The sequence below is a fragment of the Quercus suber genome, unplaced genomic scaffold (genome assembly GCF_002906115.3).
Source record: "Quercus suber isolate HL8 unplaced genomic scaffold, Cork oak 2.0 scaffold_675, whole genome shotgun sequence".
Classification (NCBI taxonomy): Eukaryota; Viridiplantae; Streptophyta; class Magnoliopsida; order Fagales; family Fagaceae; genus Quercus; species Quercus suber.
This window is the reverse complement of record NW_027070116.1, coordinates 78,948-100,259: the sequence shown is the minus strand read 5'-3', so window position 1 is coordinate 100,259 and position 21,312 is coordinate 78,948. Positions and strand designations below refer to the sequence as shown.

At 34.5% G+C, this 21,312-nt stretch overlaps 2 protein-coding genes across 2 annotated transcripts; both read right to left on the bottom strand.

Annotated features, from left to right (window-relative positions):
- Window positions 1-546: 546 nt before the first annotated feature.
- On the bottom strand, window positions 547-1,722 carry LOC111988411 (F-box/kelch-repeat protein At3g23880-like). Its single transcript, XM_024020203.1, has one exon. It carries the CDS (start codon window positions 1,720-1,722, stop codon window positions 547-549), a length of 1,176 nt encoding a protein of 391 aa, XP_023875971.1.
- Window positions 1,723-3,676: 1,954 nt separating this feature from the next.
- LOC111988123 (F-box/kelch-repeat protein At3g23880-like) lies at window positions 3,677-12,459 on the bottom strand. Its single transcript, XM_065766030.1, has 3 exons — window positions 12,074-12,459; window positions 6,685-7,957; window positions 3,677-4,582 (listed from the first exon to the last, which is right to left on the bottom strand). The coding sequence occupies exon 2, from the start codon at window positions 7,952-7,954 to the stop codon at window positions 6,725-6,727; it is 1,230 nt and encodes a 409-aa protein (XP_065622102.1). The 5' UTR covers window positions 7,955-7,957; window positions 12,074-12,459; the 3' UTR covers window positions 3,677-4,582; window positions 6,685-6,724.
- Window positions 12,460-21,312: the final 8,853 nt, after the last annotated feature.

Below are 21,312 nucleotides of genomic sequence, written 5' to 3'. Positions count from 1 at the left end.
TTTTCTTTTTTTTTTCTTTTTTTTTTTTTTTTTTTTTTTTAATTATTGAATTTCGCTCTATCCCTTTTGTCATTTCTTTTTCTTTTTTCTTTTTCGGTGGGGAAAAAAAAGCTGCAGAGCTCTACTGAGTGAGCAGTTATATTGTGTACCCGGCATATATGCCAGGTCACTCACAGACTTGTAGGTCCCACAAACTGTGGGGCCCTCCAGTCTGTGCGATACCCGGCATATATGCCAGGTACATAATATAATTTTCAGTATTGAGTTCTTTTTATCACTACAACAGAGACACACAAGCAAAAAAAAAAAAAAGGTTATTTGACCAATTACGGTTTTATTTGTTGATTGAGTGCAACAATCATTGACAAACAATATCAAATTCTAATATATAATAGCCCCAACCACAAAAGGATAATATAGTCTAGGGAAAAAAAATATGGTTTCAACAATGTTACCATGCCTACTGCAATAAGTAAAAGCAAGAGGGGTTTCAATTCATCCATAGCTGTAATGACATCACTTCTTATACCACATAGAACCATCTTCTTAGTAAGATACCACATTTGCATCATCAAGTAAAGCAAGGCTCTCTATGTAAGTAGCTACATCTAACTCATAATTAACTTGAATACTAATCTCATTCTCATGTAGAGTTTCGGGGTCAGTTAGAACAGACTTATATGTCCACTCTAATTCACAGTTGGTGAAGACCAGCTGGGGCATGTTTTGAATTAGAAGTATGCCATAGTTAGTGAAAGCAGTGAAATAAGTAAAATCATCAACTAGTAGAACACAAAGTTTATTCCAGTAAATGGAGAATAACATGCTATGTGGTTGTACACCATATCCTGATTTAGTCAAAGCCAGTTTCCCCTTGAACCATGTAACACATTTAACACATTTCGTCACAGGACAAGTTCCTTCATCATCAGGCAATGGTAGCTCTTTGAATTTCTCACTATCGACATCAAATGACAAAATCATAGCAGAAAAACACATCTTTTGTCCCCCTCCTACTTCCCTCATTTCTATCATCCAATGCAAATGTCTACTCACAAATGGGAATGCCAAAATATAATCAAATTTGGAGAACAGAGCATTGGGTCTCCACGAGATTCCAAGTTCAACTCTTTTCCATGGATCTAAACTTAACGAGTACACTTCAGCCTCAGGGGTAGGCATCCATTTGGTACAATTCCATGGAATCCTGACAACCTTGTAGTCATTATTCTGGGAATCATACCCAAATCCGAGTACCAATGTACGTAACTGGGTCAAGCAAGTATCTGGCAACCTCTTAAATTTTCTAATACTGGGGTTCCACAAGTATACATCTTTAGACTTTGATGCGATAAAATCAGTGAAACATAATATGCCATTACAAGAACCCACTAAACCGGGATGCCTAGATTGAAAATTGAAGGGAATTCGAAACTCGGATTTGGTTTCAAAGGTGCGGTCCAAAGCGAGCGTACAAACTTGAAGGTTAGAACAAGAATAAAGAGGCTGATATGGATAAATCTTAGGCTTGTGTATGACATATTCATCATGATGATGATTGTGACTAAGGTGGTTGGAGATGAAATTTGGGTTGGTGATGAAAGAGTACCAGGATTTGCAAACGCACCTAAATCTTAGGACTGATTTCACTGATAGCCTTGCTAGAATTTCCAACACGATTTCATCTGGGAGATGATTGTTCGTCCTACGTTGGAGGATCATCGGTGTTGTGCTTCTTTACTTCAGGACATCGTCTTCTAACGGAAGAGAAAGAGTTGGGAAATTCCCAGGTATAATGGATAGTTTCAAGAACGAGTTAAGAGATAGAGTTGCTTACTTGTTGGAAAATCAATTTATTATGAACCAAAATATTCCAAAGAGCCAAAATAAATGATAAGGGTCAAGGAAGAGTATAGAAGATGCATAATCATGTTGGAATGTTGTCCGCACTAAATGAATCAGGAGAAGTCTGGAGGAAATGGATTTCTTAACTCCAAATCTTCTTGTTTGAAATTTTTTGCAACAATGTACATTTGGAAATGGATTTCAACTTACCCGGCTTTTTATTTTATTTTTATGTTTTCTGAACCAGAAAACTTCACTAACAAACAAAAAATACATGTCAAATAGGCAAACAGTTAGTGTTAAGATTCTTAACCCCACCAACCAGAATCTAGCTTGGTTTATTGGCAAGTATTGAGAAACAATATGTTTAATTGAAATGTAATTTAGAGAATAAATCTAAATCTTAGTGTTTTAGTATTCTCAAAAGAAATGTAATTTAGAGAATGTCAATGAACCACAAGATTCTTTAACTCCAAATCTTCTTGTTTTAAATTTTTTGAATTAGGAAACCTTTTCAACTACCTAGCTTTTCTTTTTCTTTTTTTCTATTTTATTTTTTTGAACTGGAAAACTTCACTAAGAAATTAAAAAAAAAAAAAAAAAAACACATGTCAAGTAGGCATACAGTCATATGATATTCAAATTGGAGCTTATGAAAATCCCATATGATGGCTAAATGTTTGAAGAACACCTATCAAACTTAATTGTCATGCAAGAATTGCAGAAAACAAACGTGCATAGGTTTTTTTAGTATAGGCACGTTTGGTAGACTGTAATAAACACTGTAATGTAATAGATATTCCTATAACATAACTATTCGGTTATTTAGTTATGTTTTTATTACAATGAATAGTTATTTCTTATTAATAGCTATTCTTCAAAATGAAGAATAATTATTCTTTATCAAAAGTACTGAATATTTATTCCTTCATCTTATGTAATAACTTTTCTAAAAAATTTCCTAAAAAGCCATTAGTTGTCATATCTTCAAAAAGAAAGAAAATATATTTTCCTTTTGTTAATTACTCAATCCGTCCCATTTTGTTTGTCATCTATTCCATTTTGGAATGTCCAAAATATTGTTCTGTTTCTAAAATAAAAGTCATTAATTTACTAATGTTTCTATTATACCTCTATTAATTTACTAATTCAATTTTTTGATAAATTTATTTAAGGGTAGTTTTGAAAATTTATAAATTTTTAAAAGGTAGACAAGACAATAAATAATGTTCCTTAAAAAGTTTAACTTTTCAAACAGGACAAACAAAGTGGACGGAGGGAGTGTTAGCTTTATTTTGAACACCCTAAAATAAATTTTTTAGGAAATTTGACTTAAAAATTATTTAATTAAACATTATTTTTTATTCTACTAAATTGTAGATGCATATTCAAGATTCTATTTCTAAATAGTCACCAAACTAATGAATAGTAATACTTATTACATTCCAACTTAATGTATTCCTTGTAATACTTATTCCTATTCTTACGTAATAATCATTACAGTGTACCAAACGTACCCTATGTGTACTAGATAGAAGAAGCAGAACCTGCCTTTGTATTAGATCCTCATTCCATCTCCCTTGGGTATGTGTGTGTGTGTTTCATTCTAAAATAAAAACGTTGTTCAATTGGCCATGCTCAGCACCAATAAAACATGTGTCCCACCTTAGCTTCACCTGCCTATGGCTACAAGTATGCCATTGGGATCACATTTTTTTTTTTTTTTTTGGTGAGAAGAGCATTGGGGTCACTTAGATACATGTATATGCTATCACATAACACTTACTTTCACTATACTTTGCTGCCCACAATAACAACAACAAACAGTACGTGTAAAAATCCATCAAAAAATAAACGTCCATATAACATTTGCAATGTTGCAGAACTCTTTGATTCAACTTACGAAATAAGCCATCTGATACTCCAATACTTAGTCAATCTGCATTTCCAATACATGGAAAGGCTGACACAAGACAAAGTTTGTGTATTATCTCATATATGTTGGGAACAAAGGAAGTACTCATGCTTGTTTCACGCTCAACAACTAACAGAAAAATTCTCTTCAGATTTCTAAAAAAAATACTTCCATATGTGCAAAACAGAAAATTTCTGTCTTACCCAAATAAGCAAACAGTTAAATAAATAACTTTCCTAGCTTTTTGAGTGAGATGCAACTAGGCTACCAAGTAATTTCATGTCAGTCCTGATCTTAAGATACTGCACTTGCAAGGTAAGTGGGTGTTCCCTACCACGTGATAATGTCAATCAGTTGGCGCTGGAGGAGGCTATTTCCCTATTCGGCTTTAACGGTTTAACCTATTCGGCTTTCTGGGAGCATAAAAAATGAAGCAAAAACATTTAGGTGCAATAATACCAAATATACCTGCCTGCTAGTGGGGCAGAAGTTAAGCCAAACTGGTCTATTTCTCTACTTATGGCTGCTAGTGCCCTTCTTCTTGAGAAGGCTTCCAAACTTTCCGAGCATAGGCTTCTTCTTCTTATGTTGCTACTGCTTTGATGGTGGGCTTCCACCATCATCAATGTTTTCTGTAGAAGATATCCCATTTATCTGATCAAAGTTCTCACCTCCTTCCATCTTTGAGTCCACTTCATCTTTGTTGCATTCCTGTTCTGCTTCTCTCTCCAGAAAAAAATTCTTTCTTTCAATCTTGCAGCTCTCCCACGTCTTAAATTCAACTTCTACCCAGTCTTCTTCCTTTTCTTTGCTCTCATCCTCCTTCAGCAAAATATACAACAAAAACCACTTTTATTTATTTTATTATTATTATTTTTTGATAGGCATATTTTATATCATTATTTTATTAGTATACAACCAAGAGTTTCTAGAAAATTAAAAGAAGTTTTATTATTTATTCTATATTAATATCCTACCATAATTTATAAATTAAAAAAATAATTCTAAATTTATATAATAATACAAATTTGAATTAATATAAAAAATTTTAATATATTTTATACTATTTTGAATTACTTTTAACAGGTTTCTGTTTCTTCTTTTCCTTGATTTAAGACTGATTGTGTACGACTAAGCAGTGAAACATATGCAATTGTATATAACAATTATTTAAATTAATTAAACATTTATAAAATTATAACGAATATATAGCTATCCTAGCAATTATTTCAGAGAGAGAGAAAGAGAAAACAAAAAAAGGATTTTATTTTTGGTTACCTACTCATAAGAAATCCCCTGGTGCTTATTTTATTTTATTTTTTCTTTTTAAAGTTTGAAAAAATAGTGGATAACTCAGTTATTCCAACGCATATAGTTTGCCACTTAAGTCTCCCTATTTCAGGTCATTTGAAATGGTGCCAGAATGGTCTCCTTAAGGATCACCTTCCAACACCATGGATCAAGCCAAAAGAAAATACAAGAACCACAATCAACCTCAAACTTGATGAATTTAAAAAACCTTTAAACCCATTCTGAATATGTTTCCCTAAAAACACACCATAGGTTTCAACTTTGAGTTTCTTTCAGTCTCTTTTTTCCTTTTTCTTTTTTGGGATAAGTAAGTACTTCATTAAAAATAACATAAGTGAAACTACCCTAGTGCATGGGATGACGGGAAGTGTAAATGGGGCATAGCTACAAACAAAAAATAAAAAAGGACCAATTATAGAAACATAAGAAATAAAAACTACTACAAAGGATTAATGTAGACCTAGAGAATCCAGAACTCTAGAAGCCTAGTGAGAGAGGACAACGGAGACATTAAATCCACTCGTATAAGGATTTCAACAATAAATATTTCAACTTTGCCACACTTAACCCCTGCCCATCAAAGCAATGAGCATTCCTTTCTCTCCATAAACGCCACATAGTCAGTCCTAGTCCTCCCAATTTTATGGGATAGAGAAAGCCAAGAAAATAATGTAAAATCTCCATCTCTCAATCATGGACTGATCTGGTAAAGAGAACGTCCCAATGAATAACTCCATTAGTCCAATGCATATAGTGTGCCAAATAAGTGTCCTTATTGAGGGCAATATGAAACAGTGCCAAAAAGGCCACCTTAAGGATGACCTCCCCACACCATGGATCTAGCCAAAAGCGAATACAACAAACACAACCCACCTCAAAGTTGATAAGTTTAGAAAACCTCTTACATTCATTTCGATTATGTTTCCACAAAGACACACAAAGGGCATAGCTACAAAATGAAAAACGAAAGATTTTAGCAAAATAGGAAATAAAAACTACTACAAATGATTAATGCAGACTTAGAGAATTTAACAATAACTATTTCAACTTCACCACTCTTAAATCCTACCCATCAAAATAATGACGAAGATGATTCCTCTTTCTCCATAAACACCACATGAGACAGACACCAGGGGATCGCGTTCCAAGTCCCCCGCTGCTTCTCCCACCCAAACCTCCCCTCAAAGAAGACAACATTTCATGTACCATTTCTTTTTTCTATTCCTTTTTTATTTTATTTTATTTATTTCTCTTTATTCTTCCTCTATCTTTTTTGCCATATATTTTTTTATTATTAAGAAAATATATAGTTAGATAGCTCTAATGAGTTCTTTTTTATCACTACAGCAGAGACACACACAAGTAAACAAGGTTATTTTGGCCCATCATTTTTATTGGTTCACTATCTGTGCAATAATCATTCAACAACACTATTAACAGTTTATTTAATAAAATTTACTTTACCTATCAAAAAAAAAAAAAAAATACTGATATGTAACAGCCACCACCATAAAAGGATCATTTAAATCCAGGGCATAAATAATGGTTTTAACAATACTAACATGCCTACTGCAACCAGTAAATGTATGATAGAAGTTTCAATTCATACGTACCTGTGATGACATCACTTGTTATACACATAGCACCATCTTCTCAGTAAGATACCAGATTTTCTCCATCAAGTAAAGTAAGGTTCTCCATGTAAGCAGCTATGTCAAAACGATTATCAACGTGATTACCAATGTAACTAACCTCCTTCTCGTGTAGAGTTTTAGGGTCAATTAAAAAAGACTTATCTTTGCCCTCTAATTCACTGTTAGTAGAGACCAGCTGAGACCATTTTCGAACTAGAAGTAAACCATACTTGGTGAAGCCAATGAAATTAGGATAGCTTTCAACTGGTACAACACAGAGTTTATTCCAGGAATCAAACACACTGTACTCCCTCATCAACCAAATGGAGCATAAAAGCATGCTATGTGGTGGCACACAACTTTCAAATTTAACCAAAGCCAGTTTTTCCTTGAATGACGTAAGACATTTCGAAATACAATTTCCTTCATCATCAGGCAGTGGTAGCTCTTTGAATTTCTCACTATTGACATCAAATGACAAAATCATAGAAGTATAATGACCCTCTTGCGCATCTCCTTCATCTATCATTTCTATCATCCAATGCAAATGTCCACTCACAAATGGGAATGTCAAAGTATAATAAACATTGGGTCTCCAGGAGATTCCAAGTTCAATTATTTTCCATGAATCCAAACTTAATGAGTACACCTCAACCTCAGGGGGAGGCTTAGGTTTGGCAATAGTCCATGAAAACCTGACAACCTTGTAGTCATTATTCTGGGAATCATACCTAAATCCGAGTGCCACATTACTTAACTGGGTCAAGCAAGTATGAGGCAACCTCTTAAATTTTCTAATACTAGGGTTCCACAAGTATACATCTTTAGACTTTGATATGATAAAATCAGTGAAACATAATATGCCATTACAAGAACCCACTAAACGGGGATACCCAGATTGAAAAGTGAAGGGAATTCTAAACTCGGATATGGTTTCAAATGTGCGGTCGAAAGCAAGCGTACAGATTTGACTGTGAGGACGATGAAAATAAGCCATGAAAGAAGTAGCCATGGGCATGTGTATGACATAACCACCATCATGGTTGTTGTTGTAGCACAGCAAGTGGGTGGAGATGAAATTGGGGTTGGTGATGCAAGAGTACCAGGTTTTGCAAATGCACCTGAATCTTAGGAGGGATTTCACTGGCAGTCTTGCTAATATTTCCAACACGATTTCTTCTGCGAGATCATCACGCTTCGTCCTATGTCGGAGGATCTTCGGCAGTCGTGCTTCTTTCCTTTGGGACATTTTCTAACGGAAGAGGAAGAGACCGTGTCAGTGACTCAGTGTGACTGTGTCTCTCTTTCACTCTTTTTTATTTTTTATTTTACATTCACTTTCATTTATTAAAATGGGTAAATTTAGAAAATATAAATATTTTTTTAACATCAATTGTGGTTATTTTCCTTTTCTTTTTCCTTTAAATATTCTTTTAGTATTAACTTTGTTGTAAAGAAAAAAAAAAGTGAAGAAAAAGAAACAAAAGTCAAAAAATGAAAAGAAAGAAAATTTTTATAATTGGTTGATATTTGATCTCATCTTAAATTGCTTTCATACTTTTTGGTTACTAAAACCCAAGAGAATGAAGATTATGTTATAAATAAAGTCTGATTGGAATGTGTAAACTTTGGGCAATGAAAAAGTTATGTGGGAGAGATGTATATCTACAAGTGTCTATAAGAGAAATGTATATCTATAAGTGTACTCATTATTACAACATTATCTTATAAACTCTACAAGCATTCTAAGGTCCTATATATATGTGCGATTACTTTACTGTTATTGTACACATCGAAGAGAGATTAAAAGAATTGTGCATGACCACTTGAATATAATAGTTTATTAATATATATTTCTTGTTTCTTTTACTTTGTTTTATATATTTCTATCATTTCACAACACATTATAGTTTTTTTTAGTAAATATTTTTTAGATGATGTGGCTTTATTTTCCAAGCTGTTTACATGAAATTGTTTATTATAATTAAGCTAACAAATAAATGTTTCACTAGCTACACCAACATTTTTTATTACTTTGTTCGAAAAAAATACATTTTTTTATTAGTAAACAACGGTAATGATATCATTGAAACACATTTGAAAATAATAAATACCAAATTAATTGTAAAAAAAATTTTTGAGGTGAAAATGCATATGATTTTCCCCATCTAAGGGTGAGCGTACACCTTTCAACCTCATACTTTTATCTAACTTAATTTTAAATAGTAGAAAAAAAAAATCAATAAAAACAATCTATACCAAATAGACCATTACAATTACTAGATGAAGAGTTTTATTTTTATTTTTTATAGTAAGACCAAATTATTTCATATCATCAATCAATTAAGATATTGAAATAAAAGCCATTAATCCGCACTTGTATTGTTTCATAGTTAATCACCACCACCTATCCCATAAAAATTGTTTTGACATCCTATGTTAATCAAGAAATCAACCATCTAATAACCAAATTAATCTTTGATAATACCATTAGCTCGCAAAGAATCATGGATTTCTTTGGAGCTACAATCTATATTCAACTTACTAAGAGCATTCTTATCAAGTGTTCTATAAATATGCCATTTTGACACACTAAAAAACCTACTTTATTATTTTAGCACATTATTTTATAATATACCCTACATCACATGTTCTATTCTTTAATTCTATATATTAAAATCATATATACAACACATTAAAATAACATTAAAAAAAAAAAACTTCAAACAGTAATATATACTACACAACCCACCACCACCACTGCCCATAGCCCACCCCTACAACCACCACAATCCACCACCGCCAACAACCATAACCAAAACCCAAAATCAACCAACCAACCCCCTACCACTGACCAACATAGCTAAAATCCAAAATCAACCAAACCACCAAAATTAGCCCACACCCACCGCCATAACCCACCAACATCAACCAATTACAACCATGAAACTCAACCCACATCCACCACCCAAAAAGAAAACCCAAGGCAATAACCAAAAAACCACCACAAATACCACAATAAAAAGTGGCCAATTGAAAAATCTAAAGGTGGGAAGTCAACAGCGTGGAATGGTGGAAAACGTGGGAGGTGGACAGCGCTACATGGTGGATGACGATGTGTGAGGTCAACGGCAAGGCAGTCTTGAGGGCGTGGGTTTGTGGGCAATGTAGTGAGATTGGTGGGGATAGCTATGAGAGAGAGAGAGAGAGTTTAGAGAGGGGAGGAGAAGAGAAGAAAAGCAAATGGGAGAGAGAGAGATATGTGTTGAGGGAAGAGAGAGAAAAGTTAGATAAAATAGTAATAAACTTTTACCATTTCTTGTCTGTACCATTCCAAAGATGTAACAACACTATGTCAAATGTCAAAATCATTTGGCATTTGGAACACCTGGTGTTGGAAGGTTTTTATTGTTTGGTGTGCTAAATGCTAAAATTTTAGCATTTAGCACACTTGATGTGAATGCTCTCCAACAGCCAATAGGGGGAAGGAATCATGAAATCCAACTTGGTTGTCTAGTGAGTGAAACTTTTGTGTTATAACCATGAAATCCAACTTGGTTGTTTAGTTAGTGAAACTTTTGTGTTATAAGCATAATAGTAAAATTCTTTTTGAGAAACGAGTTGTCTAACTGATAGAAAATCAATTTATTGTGAACTACCCAAATGTTCCATAGAGCCAAAATAAATGATAAGTCAAGGAAGAGCATATAAGTTACATAATCATGTTAGAATGATATCAGACAAAAATGTTGTCTGCACAAAAGAATCGAGAGAAGTCTAGAGGGAATTATTTCATACCAAATGAACTAGTCACTAGTCACTATTCATCTTCTTTTTCCTATTTACCATGTAAAGAGCGAAATAGTAAAGAGAATGACTAAACAATGTCTTCTTCTATCATATATATATTTCAAATTCTATTTTTATCTCATTTTTTTTCCCTTCCATATAACAAGTGAGACAGAGACATGTGAACCCAGATTTTCTATTCTAGTGTGTATTTGGAAATTTATTTCAACTTACATGGCCTTTACATTTTTTTTTTTTCTAAACTGAAAAATCTACCAAAAAATATAAACCAACAACAACATTCAATTAGGTATTTTTGAAGAGCACCTAGGTTTTTCTTTTTTTTGAAAATCGAAGAGCACCTAAGTATGTTTGTGATGGAGGGAGAGAACCTATCCCTGCGTCTCCCTCCATCCAAACACAGGATTAATTGTGACGCCAACAGTTGGGGGAAAAAAATCTGCATAACTGTGGTGGAAAAGAATGCAGATAAGCAGTTGAATAAAGAATGTACTACGGTTCTTTTTTACCCCAGGTACTTCCATACGCTTGGGATTGTTCAAAGCAAAAAAAGCTTCTTTAAAATTAACCATTAGTTAATTTTAAAACAAGGCCCCCATCTAAGCTTCACCTGCCAACGGCTACAAGTATGCATTGAGGCATCTGATAAGCCATGTAACAACAAACTGTAAATGCAACATTCACAATGTTTCAACCTCTTGGATTCACCACAACTTATGAAATAAGCCATCTGATTCACCAATACATAAGCAATCAGCAATTTCAATACATTGAAATGCTGACACAAGACTAAGTTTGTGGATTATCTCATACATGTTTGGAACAAAGGAAGCACTCATGCCAGTTCCATCAACAACTAACAGAGAGATCCTTCTCAAATTTCAATTAAAAATAAAAGTCCTTTCCATATATGCAAAACAGAAAAACAAATGAAGTTTCCTTGCATTTGAGTCTGACATGCAATTAGGCTATCATCTAAACTCAAGTCAGTCCTGATCTTAATAATGCACTTGCAAGGTAAGTGGGTTTTCCCTACCATCTGATAATGTTAAACCAGTTGCAGAAGGAGGCAGTTATTTAACTACGATTTAAGGTATGCATGGCACATCAGACCTTGAAAACATAAAATTCACTTCCTAAATCAGTGGGCATACTTCAATAAAATAACATGAAATGGTAAATTTGGCTAGATTTATAAGACTGTTTCCAAATCAGATGAAATTCAATTCCAGCAAAAGACATCAACTTGTGTGGTTCCCTTTGCAAACAGTAATTTCCCAGGCAATAATGATGTCTAAACTCTGCAACAATTGACAGTGATATGTGATATATCCATTTAATATACTAGAGCACATCAAGATAGAATTTTGCAGCTTTTTGCAATAACTAACATATCCAGTTTGAATAGAGAACAAGAAGCAGCAAATCAAAATATAGACAGGAATTACCACTTTTTTTTCATAAAATCTAAGATAAGAAGAGCGACAAACACAAAATGAAAATGAACGAAAAAAAAAAATCTCAATCACATTTAGGTGCAAATTAATACCATATATACCTTCCTGCTAGTAGGCACAAGTTAAGCAAAACAGGTCTATTTCTCTGCTTATGGTTGCTTGTGACCTTGAGTAGGTTTCCAAACTTTCCGAGCAAGGGCTTCTCCTGCTTCTTATGTTGCTGCTGCTTACATGGTGGGCTTCCGCCATAGTCAATGTCTTCAGTAGAAAATACCCCATTCATCTTATCAAAGCTCTCACCACCTTCCATCTCTGAGTCCACTTCCTCTTCAAAGCATTCCTGCTCTGCTTCTGTCTCTAGCAAAAATTCTTTCTTTCAATCTTGCAGCTCTCCCACATCTTAAATTCAATTTCTACCCAGTCATCTTTTCTTTGAATTCATCTTCCTTCAGAAAAATATACAATAAAAATCATTTTATTATTTATTTTATATTATTTTAATAGGCTTATTCTAACTTTTTTTTTTTTTGATAAGTAACTATTATTTTATTATTACACAACCCAGATTTTCTAGAAATTTAAAATAAGTTTTATTGTTTATTCTATATTATAATTATTATTGACTAACCTACCATAATTTTTAATTAAAATAATAATGTAAAGTTTAAATTATTATTCTTATATTAAATTTGATTTAATATACTAAAATTTATTATTTTATATTATTATAAATTTCTTTTAATAGGTTTCTTTTTCTTTATTTTGAATATGAAGTGTATGAAGTAATCTTGACAATTATTTGAGTGAAAGATAAACAAAAAAGGGTTTTTATTTTTGGCTCTCTAATCATGAATAATTCCCTCTTGCTTACTATGGGGTTGACAACAACTATGGACAATGGTATTTGGAGATGGACCAATGGTAGAAAGGCACATAATCCACCTCCTCAAAAAATCACACAATGGCAATCAGGCAAGTAAACCTTCTTCTCTGGTTTTTTTTAACTCTTCCCCTTCATCCTATTCTCAAATTCTCCAAATTCTATTTAGTAAAACTAACATTTTTCCAAGAGAACAAAAACTGGGACCAAATTAATTATTTGTCAATTATAGTTGTAATCTTATGATAAGTGAATACTTCATTAAAAATAAAGTGAGTGAAACTACTTGAGTACACAGGATAACGGGAAGTGTACATGGGGCATAGCTACAAACAGGGGGGGAAAAGAAAAAAAGAAAAATGAGACTTTAGAAAAAGAGGAAATAAAAACTACTACAAAGGATTAATGTAAAACTAGAGAATCCAGATACTTCAAAAGACTAGTGAGAGAGGACATGGGAGACAAAGTCTCATATAAGGAGACTTTTAGTCCCTCCCACAGAGAGAGAGAGAGAGAGAGAGAGAGAGAGAGAGAGAGAGAGAGAGAGAGAGAGAGAGAGAGGGGGATACTTTTTAGTTAATGAATATATAAATTTAAGTAATGCTATACCATAACTGAATGCGTCAATAATCATAAGAAGTGTTTCCAGCTTATGTATGAACAATCACTTCCTCGAGATCCTCAATACTACCCATGATGCTAGTTAGAGTAGGAGTTCTCACTCATGTTTCTCCACTCCCTCTAGAATTATTTTTGAAAAAAATAAAATTCTGAATCAATATTATTAATGATTATATTTTATTGAGTAAAAAAAGTTTAAACTTTTGGATTGGAAGATATATATTTTCCTTTTCCATAATACTAAATCATTTTGATAGAGTTAAATTAAAAGTACTATTATTGTGTCAAATTATTTGATTTTACATTTTTTTTTAAGTAATATATTTCTCTCGCCATCATAATCATCTCATTATTTTTCTTTTTCTTTTTTGGGTTTGAAATTAGGCATGATGATTAGGATATGAAAACATAATTTTGTTTCTATAGGAGAATTTAGGATATTTTTTAGCTCTAAAATCAAGGGAGCTTGTTAAAAATTTAATATAGAAATTATTATAGATGATTTTCAAGATTTAAAAGGATTTTGATTTACATCTCAATATATGATTAATTTAAGATATATATATGATATATGTTACTTTTATCTTTTCATGTTTAATTTAGTATCGAATCTTTCATTCATAAACGGTGATTTGTTTTTTTTATACCTTATCCCCTCCCAAAGAAAATTCAGGCTTTTTGTCACTGTTTAATATCTTAATATATTCCCAATATATTCTAACATGAGTTATCTTTTTCGAATGTTAGCAGGAAAATTGTAGTATTCAAAGTTACATGAGTGTTATCTTATAAGTTGTTTGAATATTACCAGGAAGTCTGGGAGCAAACAATGGAGGTTTTTAGATTTCCTCTAGATTGGAGAAGCAAAAAATAAAAAGAAAAGAAAACCCCAAATATCTGGCAATCATCCATACACGTGCAATGGCCCCCTCTGCAACCATGGTGTCGGCTTGACTGGCCTTAGTGGAACATTTGTCACCATCATTTTCCAGCACCATCTCTGTCTATACAACCACACGGGTCCTTCCCTTTTATTTTAAACAAAGCATGCTTCATTTCTAATTCTAGATTCTTTCATTTTAATTTTTTAATTTTTTCAAATTTTTTATATTTGTATTGGTTTGGATTTCATGACCATTAGTTTACGTGTTTATCCACAATATTCCAATGCCAAACTGATAAGAGCGTATCTTTTAAATTATTTATAGGATTTTAACTCATTTTTCTTTTCCAATTATAAAGTTTAGTTCAAAATAGTAAAACTATCTGATTGTATAGTGTTTATTTACTGAGAGAATATTAGGGATTGTTTGGATTTTGGTGTTTCCATCACCCATCACTCTGTTTTTATCACTCATTACTCAAAAATGGTGGGACTCACGCAGAGAAAGGCTGTTTAGATTTGTTTTCAAGTTTTGTTTTCATCCTTCAATTCTCTAATTTTTGAGTAATGAGTTAGCAAAACTGAAAACAAGTTTTGGGTATTTTTGAGCTATGGAAACTGAGTTATGATGGCATTTTTTGTAAATATACACACATTAATGGACCCATGGTCAGAGCACTTCTCAGGTCTAGCTGCAACTTTTGAAAAACCGAACTAATTTTTTTATGTTTTGGAATGGGTCCAGCTGCAATTTTTGACTTTTAAGTTTTTTAAGTTTTAAAAATAAGTCCCACATTTTTAAGTTTTTGAAGTTGAAAAACAGAACTGAGTTTGGTGCCAAACTGGGTTTTTGGAGATATTTGGGGATTATTGAGTGATAGGAAATGAGTTATAGAGTGATGAGTGAACATTTTTTTTTTCACCCAAACAGCCCCTTAGATTCTACAATTTACAAGTTACAACAACTCACATCACTCCTTCTATGTCTGATATGGAAAATGATTCTTTGTGTAGTATCACTTTTGATCAAGAGATTAAGGATGTGGTTTTCAGTTTTGGCTCTTACAAAGCCCCTGGCCTTGATGGCATGTCTAACATTTTTTACAAAACTTACTGGAACACTATTGATAAGGAAGTTATTGACTTTGTTAAAAGCTTTTTTTGCTGATGGCCATATGTTAAAGGAGATGAATCACACTTTCATTACCCTCATCCCCAAAACCCCAAACCATGCACAGTCAAGCAATTCCACCCCATTAGTCTATGTAACATATCCTACAAGACAATCTCCAAAGTCCTTGCCAACAGACTCAAATCCCTTCTCCCTAACCCTGTATCTCCTTAGCAAGTTACATCTATGCCTAGTAGAAACATACAAGACAACTCCATCATTGCCTATGAGATCTTCCACACAATGCACCTAAAAAAAAATTGGCTTTAAGGGATTTGCTGCCCTTAAATTAGATATGGAGAAAGCTTTCAACAAAGTAGAGTGGCCTTTCCTTTTATCCATTTTCAAACATTTTGGGTTTTCTAACAAATGGATCCACCTCATCAATCAATGTATATCAACACCAACTTTCTCAATCCTTATCAATAGATCACCTGTTGGTTTTTTTTAACTCCAATCGCGACCTTCGACAAGGTGACTCACTATTACCCTTCCTTTTTACCATGGCAACTAATGTTTTGTCTAGGCATATTTTGCAAAAAGAATCTAATGGGCTCCTCAAGGGCATTAAGGTTGCAAGGAATTGTCGTCCCTCAATATCCCATCTTATGTTTACTGATGATCTGATTATTTTTTCTAGAACTCTCCCATCAGATATTGAAGCTATCCAAGACTTTCTCAACCAATTCCATGAATGGTTGGGTCTTTTGGTCAATACTGCCAAATCTGCCATCTCCTTTAGCACCAACGTTCAACAACTAACCAAAGTTGAAATCTGCAATCAAATAGGGCTTAAACTCTTGGATCCAAATTCCAAGTGTCTTGGCTTGCCCCTCCACATCAAGCGCGGGAACTAGTCTCCTTTCAACACCATCATTGATAAAATTAATAGTTGGATCACTGGCTGGAAGGGAAAAGTTCTATCTCAGGTTGCTTGCTTCACCCTCATTAGATCAGTCCTCACATCCATTCCAACCTATTGGATGTCCTCTTTCCAACTGCCTAAGAACACTTGTGCCCAAATTGATGCAAAGCTTCATGATTTCTTCTAGGGGTTCTTTGATTCCAGCCGCCACTTATATCCAAAAGCTTAGAACTCCATTTGTAAGCCTAAATCTTCTAGTGGCCTCGGTTTTAGAAGAGCCCATGATCTTAATAAGGCTTTTGTTTCCAAGTTAGGTTGGTTAATTGCTTCAAATGCTGATAAACCTTGGGCAAATATTCTTCGATCTAAATATTTAAAAGGTCGCAGCTTGCTAAATACCTCTGCCAAAACCAATTCATCCCCTCTTTGGCATGGTATCATCAAGTCTATCCCCCTCTTAAAATTGAGCCACTATCACCTTATTAGCTCAGGGAATTTTGTCAACATTTGGAACAATTCATGGATACCTTCTCTCCAAGGTTTCATCCCTGGCCCCACATCCTCCAACCCCATAGGACATCTAGTTGGTTGCCCAGCTTATCATCCCAGGTACCAGGCTATGGAACCGTGACTTACTCCATGCTCTTTTTGACCAGCAAACTGCCTCTTCCATCCAACAAATCCATCTCTCTGCCTCCCCAATTGAAGATACTGCAATTTGGGCAAAGAATCCAAGCAGTAAATTCTCAGTTAAATTGGCTTACTTAGCCGACCAAGAAGCAAGATTCACTCCATCTGGTCCTCTTTCCAAAAAAGACTGGTCCAAGCTGTGGGCTTTGAAGATTAATGAGCGGCTTAAGCTCTTTTTATGGAAAATTGTGTAGGATTCCTTACCCACAAGAGAATTCCTTTGCCATAGAATCTATGATATGGACTCAATATGCCCTCGCTACCATGGTTCCCAAGAATCCATTGTCCACGTATTTTTTGAATGTTCCTTTGCCAACATCATATGGAGACACCTATCCCATCCCCCTCAACATTGGCAACATCACTCTAAGATCGACTCCTAAATGGATTCAACTGATCCTTAACCCATCCACACATTTTGATCTAAACACCCAGCACGCCCACACCTTTACTCTCTTGGCTACCATAACATGTGATCTAATTTGGAGGAGTCGCAACAAACTATTTTTTGATAGCTCACCACCAGCCTTCCCTATTGACATTGCTACTGATATTAACAGAAGTTTCTATGCCCATTCTAACACTTGGAAATTAAAAATGCAGCCCACCACCTCCGCTTGGGAACCTCCTCCTCTTGGTTGGGTTAAATTCAATTTCAACATTGCCATCACCCCGAGTGCTTCCTTTCCCTCTGCAGTTTGTCGTGACTCTAATAGGCATATTATCTTAGTTTTCACAGCTAAAGAATCTATCTCCCCCCTTGCCTAGGCCAAAGCTAAAGTAGCCCTTCTTGCTATTTCTTCAGCAGCTAACCTCCAGCTCCCATATGTCATTTTTGAAGGCAATGCAAAGATTGTAATTGACTCAATTAAAGTTCCTAGTTCCACTCCTTTTTGGGACCTTAGATCAATCATCTTTGATATTCAGCTCCTCCTTCCTTCCTTTTCTCAAGTTGTATTTAATTTTTGTCATAAAGCCTCTAATGGCCTAGCGCATTTTACTGCTTTTTGGGCATCTTTTTGTTCAACTTGGGGACCCCAACCCATCTCATCCATCCCTTCTTGGGTTCTTTGTGAGGATTCTGATAAGCAAGTTCCCCATGTTGTTTTTGCCCACTTTTGGGCTTCCTATTCAATAATATTTTACTTCCCAAAAAAAAAAAAAAAAAACCTATCATATGATATACAGACACCATCTAATCATTTAAATAATGATAGCTGCAAAGTTAGTAACATGTTGTAAAAAAAAAAAAAAAAAAAAAAAAAAAAAAATACTACAATGATGGTGTAAACTGTAAAGCACAAGATCCATTATTTTAAAGTTTAAAACTGCGGTTTTTGTTTTTCCCTACGAACTTAATTATATTCAAATATCAAAATGTTGGAATGGAATGCAATTATTTATTTACAAGATTAATTATTGTTGTTTTTTTTTAATTAAAAAAAAATGCACACGATTATTGACTGAAGTCTTTGTATTGTAGGACGTTTCTTTAGTTCACTTTTCAGTTCTTACTGACATTTTCGGCTTTGTCTGTTGGTCTATAAAATTATATGAACATTTTTTTTTTTTATAAAATCATATAATTAAACATAGTTCATAAAATAAAATTATATAAACACAAACTTGGTATTAGAGTAATAGAGTATGACTCTTATTTTATTGTTTTGCCAACACATTTGAATTTCGAGCTAGGAATGGCAACAAGTCGGGTTCGGGCCAGGTTTTTCCATACCCGGATCCGACCCACGGGCCAAGATCTGTGGCTCGGACCTGGTAGGGATGTGGACGTGGGCCACGCAGCCTCTTTAGGACCCACACGCAAAAAATAAAATAAAATAAAAACTAGTGCCACATGTGTGGTGAGTCATCGTCAAAATCGAAAAGACACAAAGGTCTTTGGCTAAGATAAAGTATATTCCTATTCTGCACGTGTGCTTGGATCCCAAGGAATGACGTGGCACAACCCGTTCGGACACCGAAGCACTCAAAGTGCATTTTTCAGCCAAAATGAACAAAACACCACTAATGGGCCCAAAAACCTTAATTTTGATCAAGTCGTCAGAATGGGTTGAAACTAACTTCATTGCAAACATAATCAAATTCTCATTCCAACGACTATTCATGGGTCGAAATCAAAGTTGTAAAGGCCAAGATATTGTGAAAACCAGGTTAATGCATCAATCGATGCACCACTAACTTCCTAGAGCCATAACTTTTAATTCGACCGTTGGATTTTCAAGTTCCATACCTTTTCAGAATCAGGAAGTCAAGATCTTTCCAAGGGTGTCAAGATTAACCCCATCAGAGGAAGTTGAGGCTGGTAGCCGTTAAAGGGCCGCCAAGGGCCCTTACAAGGTCCATCACCTCGAAAAGTGTGTCGGGGCTATAAATAGCCCTAGGCACACCCCAGACCAAAAAAAGAGAGGTCTCCCAAGGTTCAACTCTCTACTTGGACGTTTTCTACACATTTTTTCTCTCTTCCAAACACAAAAAACACATCAAAGTCTCTTGATTCTTCCTTCTTCACCAAAAATACAAGGTAGTGTTCTTGTACCCAATCTTCTTCTCCTTAGTTCTACATCTTAGATTTGGGGTTTAGGGGTGTGGATGTAGCTTTTTAGCTACTATCCACACCCCTAACTTTCTAAATCCTTCTCTAGCATTTATCTTGCCCTTTTTTTCTTTTTCTTTTTTGTTGTCTTAATAACATGTTTTATGGCTTTCCTTGACATGTTTGTTGCTTTATCTTGTTTCTAGCATGTTTTTAGCTTTGATCCATGTTCTTCCATGCCTGTTGACATGTTATTTATCTTGATCTACGTGCTTTATGCTTTATGCCATGTGTTTGTGCCTAGATCTATCTTGTCCATGTGTTGTTTGGCTAGATCCGCATGTTTTCATGCTTGTTCACATGTTTTTCTGTCTTGATCTACATGTTTTATGTTTTATGCCATGTTTTCCCATGCTTTGTTCCTCTTTTTGCTCTATATTGATGTTAGGGTTACATGCTCACATGCTTGAATGATGTTTTTGGCTATGCCTTGCTTGGATCTATGTGTTTATGCCTATGCTTCCATGCTATATGGTTAGATCCTTGTCTTCACATGCTTATATGCTTGGATTCATGTTCTTCCATGTTTATGTGCTAGGATCTACATGTTTACATGCTTGTTTCTGTGCCTATATGTCTAGATTCATGTTTTCACATGCCTACATGCTTGGATCTATGTTCTCTACATGCTTTATAATATTTTCCATGTGCTTGTGCTCTCCTTGCCATGTTTGTGTGCTTAGGCCTAGGCTATGTTTGTCATGCCATGTGCTATTGTAGCCTTTTTGTCGCTTTTGTCTCTCTTTCTTGTGTTTTGGCCTATTGGTTCGGATCCAATCTTGACCCTATGGTCTTGATCATTATCCGTACACCTTGACTCATATCAAAGGGTTTGGATCATCCTATTTGCATGTCTATGCTTGCTTACTTATATGCTTTATGCTTGTATTAGCCTCTCTAGTTCTAGGCTTTGCCATGCTTGACGCCCTTAGCGGGTTTATGGTTGTGTGGTTACGTCCGACACCTATGAGGCATTGTTTAGGTGTAACCACTTAAGGGGTATCTCCGAATGCCAGGTTGCTTCATGCATACCTTCCCCTTTTTTGCTCCATGCGATGATATGCTTGCCATTCTTGTTTGTGCCAACCGTTGGCCTTCTTTGCATCTTTACACATGATAGGCTAAGAATGTATTGACCCCTTAAGTAAATTAACTAATTAATTAGCCAAGTGAATTAATTAAGTCAATTTAACATGCAATACATGTGGTAGCATAAACAAATTACCAAATAACTAAATACAACGAAAATTAAATTTGACATAGGTGATTTGTTTACGAATGGGAAAAACCACCGAGGCAAAACCCCATCGGGTGAATTTAAGGTCATCACTCCTAAGAATCTACTATTATCAAAACAATCGGTTACAAGTAAAGGAATCTTAGTACCTTATACCAACCTACAGTTGAACATTTACCCCAAGACACAATTGGACTTATAATGTAGTGACAATATCTCCTTTCAATGCACGGCTCCTAATACGTGACTAACCAATCGATGTGCAGATCCCAATACGTGGCTTACTCCTTTGCATGAATCCCAGTACGTGACTAACACACCAACTTGAGAAAGATGTTGGCTGCAAAGTTCTTCAGTTCATCCATACAATGAAGATCAA